At 42.3% G+C, this 22,894-nt stretch overlaps 2 protein-coding genes across 2 annotated transcripts; both read left to right on the top strand.

The window, feature by feature from the left end:
• Window positions 1–815: 815 nt before the first annotated feature.
• On the top strand, window positions 816–5,174 carry LOC306960473 (uncharacterized protein; the record flags this gene model as incomplete). The annotated part of the gene is made up of 2 exons (XM_079552903.1): window positions 816–856; window positions 3,145–5,174. The coding sequence occupies exon 2, from the start codon at window positions 3,159–3,161 to the stop codon at window positions 5,172–5,174; it is 2,016 nt and encodes a 671-aa protein (XP_079409029.1). The 5' UTR covers window positions 816–856; window positions 3,145–3,158.
• Window positions 5,175–5,190: 16 nt separating this feature from the next.
• LOC306960472 (toll-like receptor 13) lies at window positions 5,191–7,793 on the top strand (the record flags this gene model as incomplete). Its single annotated transcript, XM_079552902.1, has 4 exons — window positions 5,191–5,201; window positions 5,497–5,999; window positions 7,341–7,458; window positions 7,547–7,793. The coding sequence occupies 4 exons, from the start codon at window positions 5,191–5,193 to the stop codon at window positions 7,791–7,793; spliced, it is 879 nt and encodes a 292-aa protein (XP_079409028.1).
• Between the last annotated feature and the right edge of the window lie 15,101 nt (window positions 7,794–22,894).

Raw genomic sequence — 22,894 nt, 5'->3', positions numbered from 1 at the left:
TAACTGCGTTAATTAATCAATCAGGGAAACAACTCCGTAGTTTGACTGAGATGCGGGGCCCTTGTGGCTGCAGGGGCCCTATGCAACTTGCATAGTTTGCCTATAGGAAAAAACGGCTCTGGCTGTGCTTTTGATTTTGCGTTTTCATTCTTTTGTTGGTATTTTAGTGTGTGTTTCAAGAAGCTTTTAGATTTGAGTGATGCCAAACTGGAGAAAATGCGCTCGGTTCAGGTGGGGGTTGAGAGGTTAAATAATAAAACTGTGCATTACGTCAGATCTGCATGCGGAATATTAACAAATCAGGCTGGATCAACGCTTTAAGCTTCAAGTCCATGTTGTGGATCTTAAATTAAATGTATTAGCACAGTACCTGTTACATATTACTGCACAGAAGAACTTCTCATTTCATGCAAATGTTTTCTGCTATTTTTACAAGCGCAAAACTCAAATGCTCTCAAGACTTTCTCAGTTCCTCTTCACTGGAGCCTTTATTTCATTTCACAGCAGTGAGTCTTTCTTAACTGAAATGTTCAGAAACTGTATTGAATATTTGTATTTAGTAGCTAAAAAAGTGACAAAATGTATGTTTAATTCTATTGATGGTTAAGAATAGTTAATAACTGCTAACTATCCTGCTTTGTACTTTAACTGTGTTTAATGTTCATTAGTAGTTTTTCATCACGGGTTGAAAGGGGGTGAAGAGTGGGGAGAGACATTTAGCAAAGTATTGGTGCTGCAAACCCTTAGCATTAATACTGGAACAGTGTTATTAATTGTGTTATTTATTGTGTATTTCTGCAGCCCTCATACTGAACGCTCTCACTTCCTCTCAGTCATTTGCCATCGAGCAGCTGTGGTGAGTCGATTTTCTTCTTAAGACTAACAAGTCCATGCAAAACATGCAAAGTACAAAGGACACATTTCTACTATTTTGGGGGAATAAATCACCCTTCGGTAGACGATTTAAAATATGAATTGTAAAAACTGTATTTAAGAAACAAAACAATAACATATTTACTGTTAAGTTTGTAGAACCACATTGCTCTCTCTTCTTCTACTCAGACAAGTTTGTGATGAAAAAGTATGTGAACCCTTTGGAATTTCTTACAGTACATTTCTGCCTAAATTGGTCATACAATGTGGTCTGATCTTCAATCATAAGTGTTAGAGGAAAACATGAAATCACTATTTATTACACTGGGTTCAGCTGTACGGTCGTACTATCTCTGTCATAGCCTTGACTGTGGTGCTCAGGCGCTCACTCTCAGCCACTGAATGTTTGCTTGTGTATCAGTATGACGCTCTGAGAGGGAATTTATCCCTTTTCTGTGGAAGCATGGACAGACTTGAATGGTAGGACTAGCGCAATGTCTTGAGTTCATGTCTCCGGGTCCCGAACCGATGGTAAATAAATTAAACTTCTCCTGTATAAGACATCCAGACTGCTGCCTATTCTTCATCTATCCTCTTGAACACCATTGTTAACTCTCTAGCAATAAGAATGAGTGAACAGTGTCTGCTTAAACTAATACCACCCAAACATACACATGTTATCATATTTTTATTACATGTAAACATTCACAGAAGAAATTCCAAAGGGTTCACATTCCTTTTCCTCCCTACTGCAGTTATTGCCCTTAAAGGAACAGGCCACCGTTTTTCCATACTGAGATATATTCTTCCCTGAGCTTAGAGGAGTTGATGTCTGGTCTTTGTGTGTGCCCTCAGTCATGCATAACGACCAAAGATGTTGTTAGTATTTAGCCTCTCCCAATGTGTTCCTATAGCTCCAAACGAGGTGAAGTTAGAAGCGACCAAGCTCATCCACGGGCACAATAACCAGACAGGTACGCAACGTCTAAGCTCAGGTAAGAACATATCTCAGTATGGAAAAACGGTGGCCTGTTCCTTTATGGGCAATAACTACAGTAGGAGGAAAAAGTATGTGAACACTTTGGAATTTCTCATGTGAATGCTTACATGTACATGTATGGTAAATAAAAACATGATGAAAAAGAAAAAAAGAACATGTCTGAGGAAGGGCGTAGGCCCGAAACGTTACACGGTGTAAGTCATCATTAAATACTTTTTCTGGGAGCTACCTAGTTGTGCGGACTTTTTTTCTTTTTCAGCTTTATAGTCTACTTTGGTCCTGCACACACTAAATAAAAATATGATGACATGTATATGTTTGGGTGGTATTGACTGAAAGATACAGGGCCGGATCTTGTGGTTCATAGCACAGATGGGTGGCGCTCCTTGCAGTCTTAAAGCAGTACTAAGTAACATGTTTACCTTAATAAATCCTTTTAGTCCCTGTGGGGGTAATACAAGTGTTTATGGGATGATTGGAGGCAACTTGACTGCCACTGGACCGGAGCAAGCAATACACACTAATAGAATCACGAAGAAGAAGCTAACATGCTAATGTGCAAAGCTAACTGTGGACTAGCGTCACTTTAAACAGTATTTACAGCCAAGTTTCAGTGAAAAAAAATACTTCCATTGTATAATTGGATGTACAATATCCCTCTCTCCCTTCCCCTTTCCTGTCAGCGTAGTATTTACTCTCCAAGACAAGTAATAAGTTAAAAAATTGCAACTTGCTACGACACCTGCAGTTGCGCGGATGGCCTCTAGGGGCAAGACTTACTTAGTACTGCTTTAAGTGCCATACCTGCCGCAGAAAGTGGGCAGGACAGGGGGTGGACAGCCTCACGTGGAGATGTTGTTGCGCCTCCTCACCAATGCTTTCCCCAGACCTCTGGGGAAAGCATGGTGAGTGGGCCAGATCTTGCGTCAGATCTGGCCCACTCACTCTAAAAAGGCCTGAGTGTAGATAATTTAAGAATAAAAAGGTATTAGATACTCTTAACCTGCCAGGTTAGGTTTAGAGTTAGAGTTAGCAGTTGTGTATATCCAAATCTCAAAGTGTGTTGACTGGAGAGCTTACAGCCTATATGCCAGTGTAATATCTCATTTGAAAGCCAAGACCTCTTAGTTCCTAAAACTATGTGTAAGATCTATGTCAGTGAAACACAACTTACATCTAACCCTAATCATAACCCTAACCCCTGACGCCAAACCCTAATACAGCAAATAACAGGTTAAAGCAACAACAAACTTCTTTTCTGTCTTTAACAGGAACAAGTCACAGGATGAACTCTCTTTTCTCACTTCTGTTTCTTGTGCTTCTGCCTCGTCCATCAGGGTTTTACTCTGTAGCAAACTGCACAGCTGCCATCTATGATCAAAACATACTTTTTTGCGAGAAAAATGGGTTAACAAGCATACCCCCTGATTTACCCAAAACTGCCACTTTTATATCCCTCAGTAGAAATGGAATTGATAAAATCCGACAGACTGACCTGAGCGGTTTCACCAGACTTGAGACTCTATCAATGAATGCTAATCAACTTTCCCAAATCGAGGACTGGGCTTTTTCAGATCTATCAGCTTTAACAGAGCTGAGAATGATACAAAACGAACTCGGACACCTGACTGACAACATGTTCAAGGGACTGTCCAACTTGTTAATTTTAGATTTGACAGGTAACCCAATATATTCAATTTCAGAGTTTGCATTCGAGCCGTTGAAAAACCTCCAACAACTATACATATTCGGCACTCATGAGAACAACATGACCTTGATCAACATCATTTCACACACTCCATCTGTACAGACTTTAATAATCGATGACGTACGCTCATTGGAAGCAGAACTTTTTCCTTTTCCTCTCCTGAACCTTACTATGCTGCATTTGTTCCCAGTCCAAATGAAAAAGTTTAGCATTCACTCGGATGTTTTGCCCCAGTTAAAATATCTCATTCTGTCAGGCAATGGACCCGAGTTCGAATGGGACGTGTCAAACAAATCTGTGTTAAGAAATCTAAAGCATTTAGAATTAGGTCTTGCGAAACTGCCCACTGAAACATATGAAACCATTTTGCAAAGTGTTGACTCAGTGGAATATCTTGAACTCAGAACTTTTGGTAATTTGTTTGACCAAAGAGTGTTGGACGCCGCTTGTGGTATCCGATCTTTACAGAAGCTGAATTTGTCTTTTCGAAACATGTCAATATTAGACGACGCTCTCCTACGCTCCTGTGTTCACCTGAGGGAACTTACCTTTTACTCAAACGCACTGGGCGATTTATCAGAGTCCTCCCTTCGAGCGCTGGCGCGACTAACTCGTCTGGAGATCGAGTGGAACGAATTGTCCCGAGTCCCCGTTGCCGTACGAAACATGTCCTCGCTCACACATCTGTCGTTTCAATCAAACCAAATCACAAAACTTCAATGTCCGGATTTTTTAAACCTGCCATCGTTGCAAGAACTTAACCTAAATTTCAATAGAATTTCAAAACTAAAAGCGTGTGCGTTTAAAGATCTAAAACAATTAAAAGTACTTTTCATAGAAAGAAATCTTTTATCTCAATTAGATTATACCTTTGGCACCAGTTTCCCCAGTTTGGTCAGATTGAACGCTGATGAAAACTGCCTGGGTTTGGTCCAAAAAGGCACCTTCGATAAAATGATGTTTCTTACCGATCTAAATTTAAAATCCAAATCGGCAACTAATGTAGAAAATGGTGTTTTTGAGGGACTTTCCATTCTGAATGCGCTGACCTTTTCTCAAAGCTTCCAAAGTGGGTGTGTTTTTGCAGGTTTGGGAAAATTGCAACGTCTTACTCTGTTCATTTCAAGTTACAAAGAAATGACTGTTTCGGAGCCGATGAGTTTTAATATTTCCTCCCTGCAAGAATTGACCCTTGAAGTTGACAAAAATGTTTGCATTGATCACAACCTGTATAGTCTTCACAACATGAAAAAATTAAAAGTGTTTTCTCTGAGCACAGTCTGCTGTTACACTCCTTCTGATGCCTTTTTGGAAACTCCGCACTTGCTAAACCTTAAAATGACCAACTGTGCTGAGTTCAGCCCACACCCTGAGCTTTTTCAACCAATCACAGAATTACAAACTCTTGATTTGTCTCAAAATAACATCAAATCTCTGGATTTTCTCACTGGAGCTAATCTGACCAAAGTACAAAAATTGATATTAACAAACAACCATCTAAGAATAATCAATGAGACAGTTTTTGAGGCATTGAAGAAGAAGAAGAAGAAGAAGAAGAGCTTTATTTATACAGCGCCTTTCACAGACATATAGTCACAAAGCGCTTTACATGAGACAATTGTACGTTCACTCCATGCTCAGTGGTGGTAAGCTACGTTTGTAGCTTCAGTTTCCCCTGGGGGAGACTGTCAGAGGCGCTTTCGCGACTACACACGTCTGCGCCAACGGACCCTCTGACCACCACCATACATTCACTCACACACATCATTCATCCTGGCCTATTGTGCATGTTTTTAGTGGTAGGGGAAACCGGAGTACCCGGAGGAAACCTACGCAGACACAGGGAGAACATGCAAACTCCACACAGAAAGGCCCGTACAGGTGGGAATCGAACCCGGACCTTCTAGCTGTGAAGCGAGAGCACTAACCACTGCGCTACCGTGCCTTCATTGAAGTATCTCGACTTAGCTGGAAATCCATTCATCTGTGACTGCTCAAATGCCGGGTTTATTGAGTGGGCGGTCAATAACAAACAGGTGCAAGTGGCCAATGGCTTTCAGTACAGATGCTCCTCTCCTTTGTCCCGTGACGGACACTTCCTGCTACGCTTTAACGTGTCGTCGTGTTGGCATGACATTGCTCTTCTCTGCTTCCTCTGCAGCTCAGCTCTGGTCCTTGTCACTCTCCTCTCATCGTTCATCTATCACTTCATGCGCTGGCAGCTCGTCTATGGCTACTATCTGCTACTTGCTTATCTGTATGACAGTAAAAAGAAGAGAGAGGGGAGTCCTCACATGTACGACGCATTTGTCTCCTACAACGTTCACGATGAGGAGTGGGTTTTCCGCAAGTTGCTGCCTGAACTGGAGGGACGACAGGGATGGAGGCTGTGTCTGCACCACCGCGACTTCCAACCAGGTATGACAAATACACATGTGACGAATGACAGAAAAATCTGCAACAGTTCGTGGCTAACACAGTCAGAGTTTAGCATTATGACAGAAGTTTACAAACGACTGATGATCTGAGCGACCTGTTCTGATGCAGCTGAAATCCTTATGAAATGTCCGTAAGTCAAATAATCCAATATCTACAGGGAGCTGTGGTGTTTTTTCTCCTTATGACCTTGTCTCCTTATGAAAAGCAGGCACTGGGAGGCTGTGAGGCGTTCGAGGGTTAGGGGGGGGAAAAAAACTCTGTAGATTTAGGTCTAAATGAAACATTAATGTTCTAAATGCCAAAAAACCCCAAAACACAAAAGTTGCAGTTTGGTATATATAAGTATATAAGTATATACAGTCTCAAAATGTTTGCTTCACATCATATTTATGCTGATAAATGTGTGTTGCACACAAGATTAATGAGATTTTTTTGACCTACTGACAAAAAAAAAATCCAAAAGGCATTGCTCTGGGCATCTTTAAAGGATCTGTATCATGCTATTTTAGCCATCCCAAAGTAAAGTATAGGTATATAAGTATTTTCCGAAGGTATTTTTCAAACCCGGAAGACAAGCCGCTTGGATTCAGTAAACTTCGCCCCCTCTCCCCGAGTTGATGCAGCCGATGCAACTTTAGCAGAAGTAGAAATATAAATATCACAGCAAAAAGTGAAGTTACTTCACGATGCAGCTATAAGGAGTTGACATCTGCAACACAGCTTCATAAATGGTTAACACAAAAGCAAACACACGAGCTAACACGCTTTTTGATTGACTCACCACTATGGCTGCTCCATCATCGCTGGTTACAAGAGTTTAATCCACTTTGGTTCTGACCAAGGTTCAACAGGCATCCATCAGTGAAGATTTTCCAACTTCTGGCAAGTGGCCTCTTGATTAGGAGGGTTGAATAAAGTCCTGTCCTGTCGTAGCCAAATGCGCTTTTTTTAGCCTTAGGTAAGAAGAAAGAACAGGCGTGTCCAGAGTAGGTTAGAAAGAGCTCCATTTTCACAGCTTTCGGTGCAAACATGACATCTGTTCAGACGCTCAGGGGTTTGTTTGTTTACTCCGTTGTAAGAAATATTTTTCTTACAACCATTGATCGTGTAACAGAAATAATGAGAAAGCTGTTTTACAAATTCAAATCAAGCCGTAAGGCATTACATTACAGACGTCGAGCACTTCTGTTCCGCTCTGATGTCAGAAGGGAACAAGTTCGATTCAGGAGGATTGCTGAGACATATATTTCAAGTCTGTTTTTCACATTCAGCAGGTGGGAAAAGGGGCTTTGTTTAAAATATTGTGTGCTCTTTGTTCAGGGAAACCTATCATTGAGAACATCACAGACGCCATCTACAGCAGCAGGAAGACTCTGTGCGTGATCAGCCGCCACTACCTGCAGAGCGAGTGGTGCTCACGGGAAATACAGATGGCCAGGTACTTTTGACTTGCACTTTGCAAGTACTGAAACTGTCAAAGGGCCCCAATACTCCCATCCATGCCTTTTCTTTGTTCTTTTTAACAGTTTCCGTCTTTTTGATGAAAAGAAGGACGTGCTGATCCTGTTGTTCTTGGAGGAGCTTTCGTCCAATCAGCTGAGCCCATTTTACCGCATCAGGAAGCTGGTGAGGAGCCGCACGTACCTGAGCTGGAGCCAGGCCCGCGGAAACAAGGAGCTGTTCTGGGAGAAAGTGCGAAAAGCTCTGGAGAATGGGGGCAACCCTGTTGACAACCGTGGCCCGCTTCCTGCTAATGCTGAGTTACTTATGTGACATGACGAGGGGTGCTGGTGTTTTTAAATAAAACCCAAGACATATAAGGACAGAGGCAGCATGTTCCTTTAATACAGTTTCATTTATTTCTATGTTGCGTTTTTTGCATCTTTCCGTTTCTTACTTTTGTTCACAATTAGACATTTATAGCTTTTCTTAATTTACATTAGCCTTCAGTTGGCTCACATTTGTTAGTTTTTCATTAGCTTTTCAGTTGAACACGGTTTGTACACCAGTTGGACTTGCAAATGTCCAGGAGCAGGTCAACAAAACAGGAGCAAAACAAGAAGGAGGAGACCAGTTCTCATCCAAAGGCTAAACCGAACACATCGAGAGGGAGCAATGGATGCTATGGAGTGGTGCGCGTTGAGGCTAAAATAAACCTGGACCCGTAGAACATGCACAGCCCAACCAGCTGGAAGACGCCAGTGAGGAGACAGAGGAACTGCGTGTGAACCAGGGTGGGCTTTTATAGTATTTAAACGCCAGCACCATCTGCTGTCCGTTTTGATGTTAATAAGTTTTAATAAAGTTATTTAAAATACAGTTGACTAAAAACTGGTAATGCCACGCTTACAATAATAAAGATAAGAGATATTACACTCAGTCTGTTTATTTTTTTTAATACTTTCGGACAACTGTTATTTGTGTTAATAACTTATTGTATATTTGTGTCAGTGCACTTACTGGTCTCACGTGGTTAACACATTCAACCGGGGCTTTTTTGTTTGGGTGGAGGTTGCTTTAGCAAAAAAGAAAATGTGAATAAAAAAGTAATCGTGATGGGTCAGTCGTAAACAAGTTGGTACAAAGAGCTGGCTCTTCTAAGCGAACGATGAAAGAGCAGCGTTTCAGCCGTGAACCTTTTCTTTTAATTGTTTGTTTATTAAGCTATATGCATCGCTCACCTCAGAGAGTAAAAGAGAGAGAGAGAGAAAGGGGAAGAGAATGAGTTTAAATGTAGTGTAGGCATCTATAGCTTTAAGCCACTTTTTATTTGAGGAAAAAATCTGCCTCATATTTTCGGTTTTGGGTTAGGGTAGTTAGAGTTACGCTGGGTTTGGGGGCTGAAAAGTAAACAATGCGATCACAGCGATATGTCAGGATTCCTGCTAAAGGTTTGACTTCAGCGATGTCTGGCTGGCAGGCAGCAGAGGGACTGGGGGAAAAAAAGGACTTTAACTGTAAATAAAATTGTATGTTTGTTTGTTTACTTTATTGTCCCCATAGGGACATTTTTCCTCTGCATTTAACCCATCCTTCGATGCCGCTGGGGCGACCCGTAAGGAGCAGTGGTCGACGGCAGTGCCGCGCCCGGGGACCCATCTCCATGATGTGGAGCCAGGCTGATGGTCAGAAACACCTGGTTGGAGGATTCCCCTATTGCACATGTTTTTAGTGGTAGGGGAAACCGGAGAACCCGGAGGAAACCTACGCAGACACGGGGAGAACATGCAAACTCCACACAGAAAGGCCCCCTCCTGAAAGCCCCCCCGACCTTCTAGCTGTGAAGCGGAGGCGCTAATCGCTGCGCTACCGTGCCGCCATTAGTTTCATACATGAAACTAATCATAGCTTGAAAAGTGTTGGCACAGACCACGATAAGCCATATAATAGCAATGAGAAAACAACATCTTCTGTTCCTATTCATTTCTTTCTTGATTACAGGTGTTTTGTGCAGGGAGCAGTGGAAAGAGTCATTTAACCTCTTAACCCCCACCTACACAAGTAAATGTTCTCCAGGCATTACCCGAATGTAAAAGCTTCATGAAAAAAGTGTCAAAATAACACAAAAAGACCACAAAAAAGTGATTAAAAAAAAGGTAACAAGAACAATATGTGTTTGTTGGTATAAAGCAGTTAAAGAACACTCACTTCGTCATTTCTTCTTAATTAGGAAACTTGTTAAACAACGTAGAACATAGAAAGAACACCAACAGGCAAGTAATTAGATATAACAAAGTTCATTATAGGCAAATGTCTCTATGATACTCTTACTTTTTTTGCTTTTAGCATGGTCACCCAGATGCACGCTTCTGTTTTTGTCCAGAGCCGCATGTTAGTTGAGTACAATCTTGTGGGACTTGACAATGGCTAGTACCTCATTGGTCTCAATATTGAAGCTTGCTCTGTCCTTTTCAATGATGTTGAATGTGCCTTCAACAAGAGGGCCTGAAAACAGACAGGAGAGCCTTCACCAATGAGGATCAGTCTGGTACCTCTTCCACCCGCTGACTGACTTTAACTGGCTCCAACACATGGGCCCCACCATAGGGCCCAGTGGCCCTATGGTGTTTTCATGTTACCAAAGAGAACGGAGATGCTTGCTTTTCGCCTCTTGTTCTCGATGGTGCCCACACTAGCCGATCTGCTAATATCCTGCTGTACAACCCTGATTTTGGCCCTCTGACAATTGTCCAGCAATACTGAAACAGCCTGGTCCCACCTTAATCTGTACAGTATGTGTCAAGAATGTCAGACACTGTATTTGTGAGTGTTTTTGGGTCTGCTACATTGGCCTTTCTTGAGGCGAGATGAAGGGTTAAAACTCAAAATACCTGATGAGGACATTGAGAATTCGATCCACATTAGCATTGGTAGCCTCATCAATGAGAAATGAGAAAAGAATTGCCTGCAGTTTGGTTGATTTATAGCGTGCAGCCACGCCGTGTGTGCAAAGGTAAGAGGTGTGGGAATTGGTTCAATTGGTCAGTTTTGAGAGTGCACTCCTTTCAATTGTGCATGATTTTATTAGCTCCACAAGCAGCTGTGACATGGTGAGCGAAAGGTCATGTTCAGCATTGCAAGTGTTTGTTGTTGTCACTGAGGCACCGGGCAGGCATGGGGTATTTTGCAAAGAACGCACTGCAGCCTTATGAGTGGCCTCTGACGGATGGCATGGCAGGACTTTTTTGACATTACTGCGATAAATAATCTTCTTATGGCAAACTACGCACAGGTTGTTTAATTTTTTTCCACCACAATCAATGGGAAAAGTATTGTCCCCCTTCTCATCAAGCCATGCCCATCTCCATCAAATTCTAACTAATTGTTTTAGCATCTGCCGCCAACAACGACACATATATCACGTTGCTATCAAGACGTTCATAGGCCTATGGTAGGGCTGGGCAATTAGTCAAAATCGCAATCTCTACTTTGATCAATCTCAGTAATTGTCATGGGACTTTATAATCGACAGGTTTACAGCCATTTCTTTGGCACAAACAGTACCTAGTTTGGGAGTTTGGACGAAACAATGGAAGACTTCTGTGCGTTGAAAGCGACGTGATGAAAGCATTTGATTTTGTTTGAGCTGAGGTTTGAATAAATGTACTTACTTACTTAGGGCTCCTGCAAAGGGTAAGGGGGCGTCCCGTCCCTGTGCGTTGAGCCTACCAAATGAACCGGTTGTTTCCAGTGCTGACGGTCTTGTGCCAGCTGCTCAGAGTAACTCTGTGTTGTTGGAGGTCTCCCGCATTCAGGGCTGGACTGGCCATCGGGAGATTTGGGAGTTTTCCCGATGGGCCGACGTACTTTTGGGCCGGTTGGGCCAGTCAGATCGAGATAAGGCCCGTTATACCTTTCACCGGTCCACAATTAGCGGGAAAAGCCATTATCTATCTTTACATAGATGCAATTACACAACTCCTCCACTAGAGGGATGTGACGTCTTTTATACCCCTCTGGTGGCATAGTTTCTTGAGTCATGGTTCACAGATAATCTGGTATAATGAGCAATAGGTCTCTGGGACATAACACTCATGCCCCTCACATTGTGAATATAAGAGGAAATAGTTTATTGTAACTCCCTCCAGGACCCACAGAACCCTAGACCGCTATTTTGTATACATTTTAGACAAATGTTTACAAAGAAGTGCATGCTGGGAGTTGTCAGGTGACTCTGTCGTGCCCCTCGTCGTCAGCGCAGTTTGTACATCTTCTAGTTTCCATTGAAAGGATTTACAATGTTTGGCCTTTTTGGTATTTCTATTCTCACTCCACAGCTCTGTAACTCTGAGGTGAGTTTTACCATTTCATCTTCAATCTACAGTGGGATCATGTGGTTGGTTTGGAGAAGTTTATTTGTGTTGCAGTCGTGAGAGGAACTTCATTAACGGAACGCACATTTTACAAAAGTTCCTTCAAGTTATAAACGACAAGATGAAAGTGTTGAGTCTATGAGGTGCTAGCTTGAATTCAGCAGAAACAAAATGCAACTATTGTCCTTGAGTCATAGCTTATACTGTTTTAGTTCAAGCCAAGGGCTTATTGTTTTGCTCATCACCTTGACTATTGCATTGAATATGACTGTTTTTTTTTGGAGGGCCGGTCTTGACCCAAAAGTCCCGGGCCGATTTTTTCTGCCAGTCCAGCCCTGCCCACATTGATGTCGAGCCATTGGGTGCGGGCTTTGCCTCGTGGTCGTCTCCAGCCTGTGGCCCACAGGTGAAACTGGAGAATGGCTCTAGTCGGATGGTGAAGAGGGAGGCGGAGAACATGGCCAAACCAGCGAGGCAGGATGCCCTGGGCTGGCACGTGCAGTCTCTAAACACCTCGTTGGAAACCTGCTGGGGCAACCTGATGTTCTCAATGGTTCTGAGAGCCCTGCTATCAAAGCCATCTATTCTTGTAGCCAGAGTGTTGTTTAAAGGCCAAGTCTCCGAGCCATACAGAAGGATGGAGAGTACTGCCGAGTTGTAAATCCGGAGCTTCGTCTTGCATGAGATGGTCTGGTGGTTTCCAGAGAGACTGCAGAGCTGACGCAGCCAGGGCTCTTCTGCGGATGATCCCTGGTTTTAGGTCCCTGTTGTCTGCCACTACGGATCCCAGATCCACCAAGTTCTTGACAGGCTCTACAAAGTCATTACCAATCCGCAGGGGAGGTTGGGGAGTAGAAATGAGGGTCTGGCAGTTGAAGTGTTGGTTGTTTTTTCCCAGCCCCAGCTTATAGCATAATTAATCATGCATTAAAAAAAAAAAAAAAAACATTTATTTTGCGCCCAAAGCTACGTTATGGCCAACAAATGTATTCGTTGAAGCATTTTCCCTTTGCATGACTTTTAAAACCTTGCATACTCGCAGGACACAAACGTTAATGGTGTATTCATTTTCATTTCAATTAACATCACAAAAATGAAAGTGAAAATGTACTGGATTTCGGCCATTAAAAACACCCCTACTCTTCTGTTTATTTGTTCACTTTTTTTTTTCTTATTAAAGTTAATTTGATGGATTTTTTTTCTCCGACTTTACCAATTGATGGAGAACTTTAACCCCGGCCTACAGCGACAGACAGGTGCCTGCTTGCTCCACCCACTGTCCACAGCTGAGCGGAGGACGCACAGGACACACATTGTTCTGTTTTTAATGACACAGCTATTTAAAATAATGCCTATTTTCTTATTCCCCAGAGTCTCTTTGGTTTAAACTGAAGCAGAAAAAATACACCACTTTTCATTGCAACCTTTGGAAAAATAGCCCGCGAAATATGGCTTTTAAACCCACAACAATAACAGAAAATACCAGATGAACTATTCATAGCAATACCACTAATAATAATGACGCAAATGAATGAAACATAAAGAATTTTAGAAATTAAGCAGAATAGGTAGAATATAAGAAATCTGGGAAACAATACACCATGCTCCCCAAAAAAAGTTGCCACAAAAAAAGTTCCCAGGCTCTAATACTGTTTTTGGTTGTTGCGCCTTTGGCTATCATTAGAGCACATTCACTGTAGCATTGTTTCAAAAAGTTTCTGTAATGTCAAAAGATCTAGTGCTGCGTTCACTTTTCACCAAGATCTTGTATTGATGATTCTATGAAGTAAGAAGTAAGACTATAACCCACCAGCTTAAAAACAACACATCAAAAAACTGTCAGTAATTTGCATTGGGTCTTGAACTTACCCATACCACAGTTTTGAGAGTCACTGTTCTCATCTGCTTTACTTTCTTGCCCACACTGTTTGGAACTTTTTCTGCCACGTCTTCCGATCCGAGGCTGTAATCATTGCAGTGCAGTCTTGGCTTCAGTGAGGAGCCAGAACTTTGAAACAACCTCAACAAACTTTGTGTTCAGCAGCGAGACAAAGAACCTCTGAGCAGAAACGCTAATGAGAATATTCACTTTGGCTTTTTTCTGCCCAATGTAAAAAAAAAAAATATTCACAATTGTTAGTATTTCTTCCATCACAGGTGAACCTTGAAACAGTCCTTGTTGCTGGAGAAAGGATGAATGTTGATTAAGGCGAGACACGGCAAGTGAAAATATTGATGTCGAGCAGTGGCCCATGTGGAGATATTTCCTTCCCTTGACATCTGAAATAATGCCGCGCCGCAACCTATGGCCAGGGGTGACTCCAAAAGACGCTTTGTAAAACAGATTCCATTGGAGACTTTGCACCTTCCTAGCACTGCTTAAAAGTCTGGCTCCATAAAGTTTATTTTTCTAAAAATTGCTATGACCCCTGTGATGGGAGTCGTATTTTTAACCACGCTGGGATTTGTGCCTTAGAATTAAAAAGTTGAAGCCTAAATCTTTGTTTGGCAGCTCTGGAGCTCTGTGGAGGCTTGGAGCCAGTCCGAGCCAGCCCGCCCGCCCCATGACCTTTTAAGGAACAGGTTTTGTAGGAGAAGCAAAGTGTGCCATTTTTTTTTTTTTTTTTACTTTACCTATCCGAGCCTTAAATAAATAATTATAATTATATAATTATAATAATGATCATTGTTTCGGGTTCAGGCCAACAATTCAAGTTAATTGCTCGGGTCGGGTCAGGTTTTATGCCCAAGGGCTCGGGTAGGGTCGGGCTTGATTTTTTGGGCCCGATCTAACGTCTACTTTCAAATATATATCAAAAGACACTCATGGACATTGTTTTAAAGAGACGGAGGTTCAAGCTTAACCTCTGTTATTTTTGTCTCCAAAATGCAAGAGGCTTTTCTAAATGTCAGGAATAAACTTTCACGTGCCACTGTAGAACCTTTTGGCCGGAATGAGAAAAGGTCAGTTTGGAGAAGAAAGGGCACAGAATTTCATGAAAACCACTTCTGTCTGACTGTTAAGCCGGGGTTTCATTGATCAGGCTTTGGAGTTGTATTGCAGCCAGTGGCACAGGGTCGTGGGTAGAACTGAAAATGTATTAAATTCCAACAAACTCTAGAGGAAAATATAACACCATCTGTGAAAAAGCTGACATTGAAAGACAAATGGTTTCGACAAATGAGTAATGGGTCCAGGAAAGGGCTTGATTTGGGTCGTCCAGTGTCCCATAACCCTCAGGATCTTTTAAGAAATTGAAAATGACTGTTTTACTGTGTCCAACCTCAGCAGCGATGGCGCGGTGCGAGAGGCTCTGCTTATGCAGCTCAACGACAACCGACCATGTTCAAAACAAGATTATTTTTTTTGCCTTTGCCATCAGGACGTCATGACAATGTGAAGACCTGACAGAAAATGGCACTTTTTGCACAGATATGGCCTTTTAAATGCATGTGGTCTTAAACTTTGGATCAGCTGCTATTTCAGTTTATTTGTTATTTTTTTTGCCCTTTTCTTCTTGTTACATATTGAAGTTCTACTTTGAATCTTGTCTACTTTGAACCTTGTCATAAAGGCAAAATGTGATTTTTTTGTGTGTGGCCATTCTCAACTGGTATTAAAATGTTGATATTTATAAATAACTGTTTTTCCAATACATTCAGTACTGGTCCTGCTGTTTCCTTCCTCTGAGACAAACCAAAGTCTTCCTGGCCATTCACTTTTTTAGGCTATATCTTCACAAAGACAAAACGCTTATATTTTCGGAAACTGTCTTTGTAAGCATGAAGCCAGCTCAGTAAATGTGTGTGTCCACATGGGTCGACTCAGGTCTGTGAAAACGGCACAATTCATCTTCCAGGCCTGTGTGAGGCGCTGTAACGCTAACACAGATGATAGAACAAGATGTAGAGGGGCATGTGCAGTAAACTTTAGTGTAATGTAAACAGTGTAAAGTAAACTGTTTCAAGGATTTAGGATCTACAGAAGAAATGAGGAGGAGAGTTTATTCTTCAGACGTAACGGGACTAAAGCAGAAAAAACCTGTCAGTGACTTTTACTGTCAGTCCAAAAACACAGACTGACTCGGCCGTGTTTTTCTACTTGTCACCTGTGGCTTGTGGACTGCAGCGGAGCAAAGAGGAGCGGAGTAAAACCATCATAGATCCATGAGTCAAACTCATTCTAAGGTCACTAGATTATGGATAACAGACACCACTCTGGAGCTGTGATGTCATTGTTTTAGTAAATGCTGTGGAGACGTAACAACGGAGCCATGTAAACAGCATTTTGAGATCTTTCCTAGTTTGGAAACTGTTCGTTTACAGACCCCCAAAACGCCGGGCTCGTATGGACGATCCACCGGATTGCTAAAATATCTTTGCGTTTGGTCCTCAGCTTGACTTCGTATGGACAGGGCTTTACATACATTCATACACCTTGGACTTTTGCACATTTTGTCTTGTTTACAACCCTAAACATAAAGATTTTATTTTGATTTTTTTACTAAACGTTCACACACAAGTAACAGACAACTGTGAAGTGAAAGCAAAATGATACATAATATATGATGTTATTTTTCAAAAAATAGAAAAGTGAAAAGTGGGACGTGCATACACAAATCTGGCCTTCAAGGACGAGTGGCAAGAAGAAAGCCATTATTGAAAGGAGGCCATGAGAAATCCTATTTGAAGTTTGCTAGAAGTCATATGGAGGACACAGCTCCATGTGGAAGGTGCTTTGGTCAGATGAGACAAAAATTGAACTTATTGGCTCAAATGCAAAACGTTATGTATGGAGCAAACCTAACACTGCTCATTGTCCTGAGTGCACTATCCCCAGTGTCAAATATACGGGGGGGAGCATCATGCTGTGGGGCTGCTTTTCCTCAGCGGGGACTGGGGAGATTGTAAAAATAGTTGGGAAGATGGATGGAGCCAAATACCGGGACATTTTGGAGGAAAACCTGCTGGAGTCAGCAAGAGAACTGAGGCTGGGGCGAAGATTCACCTTCCAGCAGGACAATGACCCGAAACACAAAGATAAATCTACAATGGAATGGTTTAAAAAAAAAAACATATTAATGTGTTTGAATGGCCCAGTCAAAGTCCTGACCTAAATCCTATTGAAAATCTGTGGAAAGACCTGAAAACTGCTGTTCACAAACGCTCTCCTTCTAATGTGACAGAGCTTGAGTTGTTTTGTAAAGAGGAATGGGCTAAAATGTCAGTCTCTATATGTGCAAATCTTGTAGAGTCAGACCCCAAAAGACTTGTGCTGTTATTGCAGCAAAAGGGGGTTCCACAAAGTATTCATGCATGCTGTATGAATACTTATGCACGCCCCACTTTTCACTTTTCTATTTTTTGAAAAATAACAGAATCATGTATCATTTTGCTTTCACTTCACAGTTGTCTGTTACTTGTAAAAAATAAAAATAAAATCTTTATGTTTAGGGTTGTAAACATGACAAAATGTGCAAAAGTTCAAGGTGTATGAATACTTTCGAGAGGCACTGTATATGGCCATTCACACATGTTACAAGAATTGATCCCCATTGGCACTATGAAAATCAGAAACGTGTTTTGGCAACAGCTGAGAGATTTCATTCAACTACCTACGACTAGGTTTGATAACGGAGCAAATCGGGGGAGGTTTTGATGCGTACGTAGAGAAACTCCAGGTGTGTATTTGACAAGGGAACAATGTTATAACATGGTGAAAAGCTCAATAAAGATCATTTTACATGCTATGTCTCGATTAAAGGTGAAATTTGTGTTTACAGTCAGATGATGCAGGAGAGAAATGTCGAAGCCAAACTTGTTGAGGTGGTGATAATAAATTCTGTGTGCAGCTCTGACATTTTCTCGTGTCTGAAGCCGTGTGGCACAGACAGAAGCACCGGATGTTGTTTTTACAGATGCTCCTTCTGTTTACCTTGTCAGACAGAGAGAGGCCCCGAAACATTCAAACTCCAGAGCCGGTAAACCTAATTAAAAGTCAGATCAGTGTCTTTCATTCTCTTCGACTTCAGACTGTTTTTTGCCCCAGACGCAAGCAGCTCTCCGAGGAAATCCCTGAGGATCAGCCCCACAGTCTGGAATATGAAAAAAGATCATGTTTAAATTATACTGCATGTTTTTCAAAGCCGCAGTGTCCATGTTTTCTCTTGTGATGGTGGGGGAATGCATTTTTTATTATTCTCTCTTTCACACTGGCTTCATGGTGTAGTTTTGTAGTTTTGCTGAAAGCTGAAAGAAATCATCAACTGTTTTAGAGCCGAACAATGTGAAATTAAAAGGTTCAAAGATTGTTTTATTAGATTAATTTGTCAACACAGTATTGTGAGCATGTGCACTAGCCGTCATTAGTTTGGTATGTATCGAAACCAAAACAGCTACAAAAAATGAATTTGGTTACCTACTAACCTATCAATACTGTTACAAGTGATTATCCCAAAGACACTTTGTGTAATTTTTAAATTTTTATATATTTGATAGAGATATGCTGGACTCTCCATAGGCTTAAACACAAACTGGTGTGACAACCGGCTGCTGGACTTTCTGACGGAGAGACCACAGGGTGTAAGTGTCGGCGGCAAGTCCTCCAGAACCATCACACTGAACACGGGGGCTCCCCAAGGCTGTGTGCTGAGCCCGCTCCTGTTCACTCTGCTGACCCATAACTGCACTCCAAAGTACGACTCAAACCTCTTCATCAAGTTTGCAGACGACGCAACAGTGGTGGGCTTCATCAGCAACAGAGACGAGTCAAACTAGACGAGTGAGTGAGCAGTCTGGCCATGTGGTGCACACAGAACAATCTCTCTCTAAATGTGGAGAAGACAAAATAGATTGTTGTGGACTTTCGAAGAGCGCGGGCCCAGCATGCTCCTCTAACAATCAATGGTGCTGCAGTGGAGAGGGTGACCAGCACATCACAGAGAAGCTCTCCTGGACCATACACACTACATCACTGGTCAAGAAAGTAATCAGCATCTCTGCTTTCTCCCCAAGTTGAGAAGAGCCAGAGTCCCAGCCTCCGTTATGTACAACTTCTACAGAGGGACTATAGAGAGCATCCTGATCAGCTCCATCACTGTGTGGCACGGCGCCAGCACTGCCTCTTGCCGAAGGAGCCTCCAGCGCATCATGAGAGCAGCGGAGAAGATCTGCAGCGCCCCTCTCCCCTCCATTAAGGACATGTACTCCACCCGTCTCACCCACAAAGCCATCAAAATTGCCAGGGACCCTTCGCACCCGTCACCCAGTCTCTTCAAAGTTCTGCCGTCAGGGAGGAGACTGAGGAACAGTTTTGTCCGCAGGGCCATCGGGAAGCTGAACTCCCTAACCTCCCTCCCACCCCTCCCCCCACTCCACAAACCATGATGAGAGAAACATAATTTCAAACCATTCACATGGTTTGACAAATAAAAAAATCTTGAATCTTGACAATAGCACTGAAATACAAAAACAGCATGATGACACATGAAAAGAGCTTATGCACTGGCACTGAGGAGCCCTGAGCTTATCTCACTTAGTAAATCACAGGACCTTACCCAAAATGCTCTTGTTCATATTTTGTGACAATACCACTGTGTGTGGAGTGGACGAAGAACAATTCCCCTACACTAAGTGCTTTGGGTGACTTGTGTCATCTGAAAAGCGCTATACAAAATCCCAAAATGTATTTTTGGGATGCCTGAAAGGGTGCAGGTGGCTGCTGACACATCCACAGCAGGCCTGAAGGTGTCTACACACACCTAACGCGACAAATCATGCTGTCACTTCTGTTTGGACGCTTGAAAGGCTTGCAATCAGTCGCTCGCATGTGTTCACTTCAGGCAGAGCTACTGTAAAAAAAAACCTCAGCGCTGTTGATGTGAATGAAAATTATTTCCTGATTATTTGCTTGTGCTTTGATGATATTGGAACAGTTTTACGAGATTACCTTTCTCTGACACTTAAGGCAAATCTCGCCTCTTTTCCTCTCTCGGATATTATTTTGATTATTATTTCAACAGGCACGGCGACTGACAGTACAGCAAGGACGAAGGACATGGCTGCAACGTGCCTCAGGTAAATAAACGCACCCACATTCTCCTTGCCCTGTCTAGTTTAGTTTATTTGTTTATTTGAGCAGTAAACATTCTGCTCAAAAGGAGGGGCTGAAGCAAGAAGCTTATGAGCGCCGACCCCCAAATTCAGAGCAGTAAAAAAACATTTCACAATGATACCGAAGGATCAGAACATCAACAAGACGTCATCCAAGGAGAACTTGTTACATTTCAAGCAACTACATGAACACAGACCAACTTACAAACGTATAAAACAATATTTGAACTGTTTATATAATTAATTACAACTATTAAGCACAAGTACAACAACGATCTTGTTTCATGTACGATGTTTAGTACAAAGAAAGTAACAAAATGCCATCATTAATATATTTCTTTTAGATTGTTGCCAGTGCCAAACTTTTATATTATAAAGGTACATTCATGCATATTAATGTATTAATATGTATTATACTCCGAGATCTTACTTCCCAGTTGTCATTACCATCCTCAATATATTTTTTATTTGTGTTTAATTATTATTATGTATTTATTTATTCAATTGAGTTATGTGTAGGGCTGGGTACCGTTAAACGGTACCTACGTGGTACCGACCGAAACACGTCGGTACCTAGTGGTATCGAAAAATAAACAATCTTTCGATACCCATTTTCGGTACTTTTGCTTAAAAATCCGCGTCAGACAGCTCATTAAAACGCCGCTGATGTCCTTTAGATGCGGCGTGCCGCGTGAGTGGTCTGCTGTCTCTCTCTTTATCTCTCTCTCTTTCTCCTTTGGTTTGACACGTCCCACGTGACCCGCACAGTGCTCCGGATAGCCCCCTCCCCTCTTGTTGATTACTTTCTCCAAACTTCATCGCGTGCACGTCGAAAATGCCGAAGAAATCCAAGGTTTGGTTGCATTTTAGAAAAGTAAATGGCTCCAAGGCTAGATGCAACGTGTGTGACAAGGTTTGTTCGGCAAAGGACGGCAACACCAGCAACTTATTTAAGCATCTCGTGGTGCACGGCATCAATTTACGTGCCGAGTCATGCACCGTCTTTGATGCACGAAAACAACCTGTAAGGCCTAGTTCGCAGGCGGAGCCCACTGCATCTATATCAGCAACGATGGTGGATTTGTCTGGGGAAGACAGCGATGTCACTGAGAGTTCTCGTGGTACGTATTAAGCCCTTCAAAACTCCACTTGTAGAATATTTATGTTTCTAAACATATTGTTTGACAAACATGATGCGAAACATTGCTGAAAAACTGTAGCGTCATTTGCTGTATGTTCACGAGTTTTTTTTTTCTTCCCCTCCCCCAGCATCAACTCCGATTACACCTCAAACCCCGACATTTGACAACCCATTTACGTTGGCTGAAAGAACTAAAATGAGCAAAGAAAAAGAAGAAGAGTGCCATAGGGCCTTTACTACGTTTATTGTGAAAGGACTACTGCCATTCTCTTTAGTGGAGGCTCCTTGGTTCAGGTAAAATTAAGAATGAATGATTATTTTAGTTTAATTAGTAGTTGGCTATTTATTCCCTTCTCTACTAATGTATGGTGGTTTTGATGTCTTTAAAGGACAACTAAGCACCAAATCAACTTTTTTTGATTTGGTGCTTAGTTGTCATATTTATAAACTGCATAAATATGTTTCTTATAGTGCTCTCTACACGTCCTGGTCATTTTTTTTACATTTTAGTGCAAATTAGATAAAATCTCACTTTTGAGCCAAAAAACTTCTGTGTGGCTCTCTCTCTCCATTTTCGGTTGAGCTTTTTGAATTTCGTGCCCTGCCTCTCCATTTGCTCTGGCCTCTGTGTGACGTCACTTTGTGCTGTGTGACGTCCGTCGCTCTGGCGCTTGGGGTATAAAACCAGCCGAGTCTCGCACACGCCCCCGTAGCGAGTTGGAGTTGGAATAGCGAGCGAGCATTTTACATCGATTTTCAGGTTAGCATTATATTAGCATAGTATTTAGTTAGTTCTTTAGCGTTTCTAGTGTAGTTACTTTAGTCAGGTAGTTTCGTAGCGTGGTTAGATTAGTTTGATTTTGTTATTGTGTGTTAGTTTAGATTAACGGAGTGCTTTTAGTATAGGCTAGGTGTTAGCATTAGTTGTAGTTAGTGTTATTGTGTGTAATATTAGCGTGTAGTGTTTGTTGTAGTCTTGTTTGTCAGGATGGGGAGAAAGTGTAGTGTTGTGGGCTGTCATAGTACTGTAGGGTTACATTACTTTCCACAGGACTTAGACTTTAGGCGCCAGTGGTTACGCGCAATTGGCCTGGGGGAAAACTGCGAACTCCCGCCTTATGCTGGAGTTTGCAAAGAACATTTTACGCGTGATTCCTTCGCCAACTTGATGGAGTTTGAGCTTGGCTTTGCTAAGAAGCGCCTTTTGAAGAGCGAGGCTGTCCCCACCCTTGGTCTTCCACAACTGAGGATGGAGCTACCAACACTGCTGCCCCGCCAACCCGGAGCTTTCGGGCGCCAAGCTGAGGTGAGTGAACAAAGTCATGACCAAAACAACTAATATTGATGATTTGGCGCTTATAATAGCAATCTTTGTAGCTGCAGTGTCAGACACATAACGTCAAGAGCTGCAGACTTTTCACCTTTTGGCGGAAAACGCCGTTTTGATCCTGAAAACGGTCATCCACGTAAATCGTGCATATCTATACTAAAGCATATTTGGAGTGGGGTAGAGGGCTTTGTGTAGGCGACCCGGTGCCGTGGTCACAACAGCGCTAATAACTATGAATGTTGAATGCACCGAAGGGGCCATTTCAGCGCCACAACAGCCCTGATCCAGCCCCAGGGCTGTGGGCGCTGACTGCGCCTCCAGACCGGCTTCAACATCCCCCTGCCCCGCGAGGGAACTGCGCGGCTCCGCGGAGCAGGTCACCGCTGTATTGCTGAGTTTAGTGCAGTATGTTACATGCTCTCGGTTTTGTTGTTCACTCTGTTAGCTAGTGGAGGGCTAACTTTTGCCTTGAGTTTAT

Source organism: Gobius niger, assembly GCF_951799975.1.
Source record: "Gobius niger genome assembly, chromosome: 3".
NCBI classification, from domain to species: Eukaryota; Metazoa; Chordata; class Actinopteri; order Gobiiformes; family Gobiidae; genus Gobius; species Gobius niger.
The sequence above is the reverse complement of the archived record's forward strand: the minus strand, read 5'-3'. Positions and strand labels throughout refer to the sequence as shown.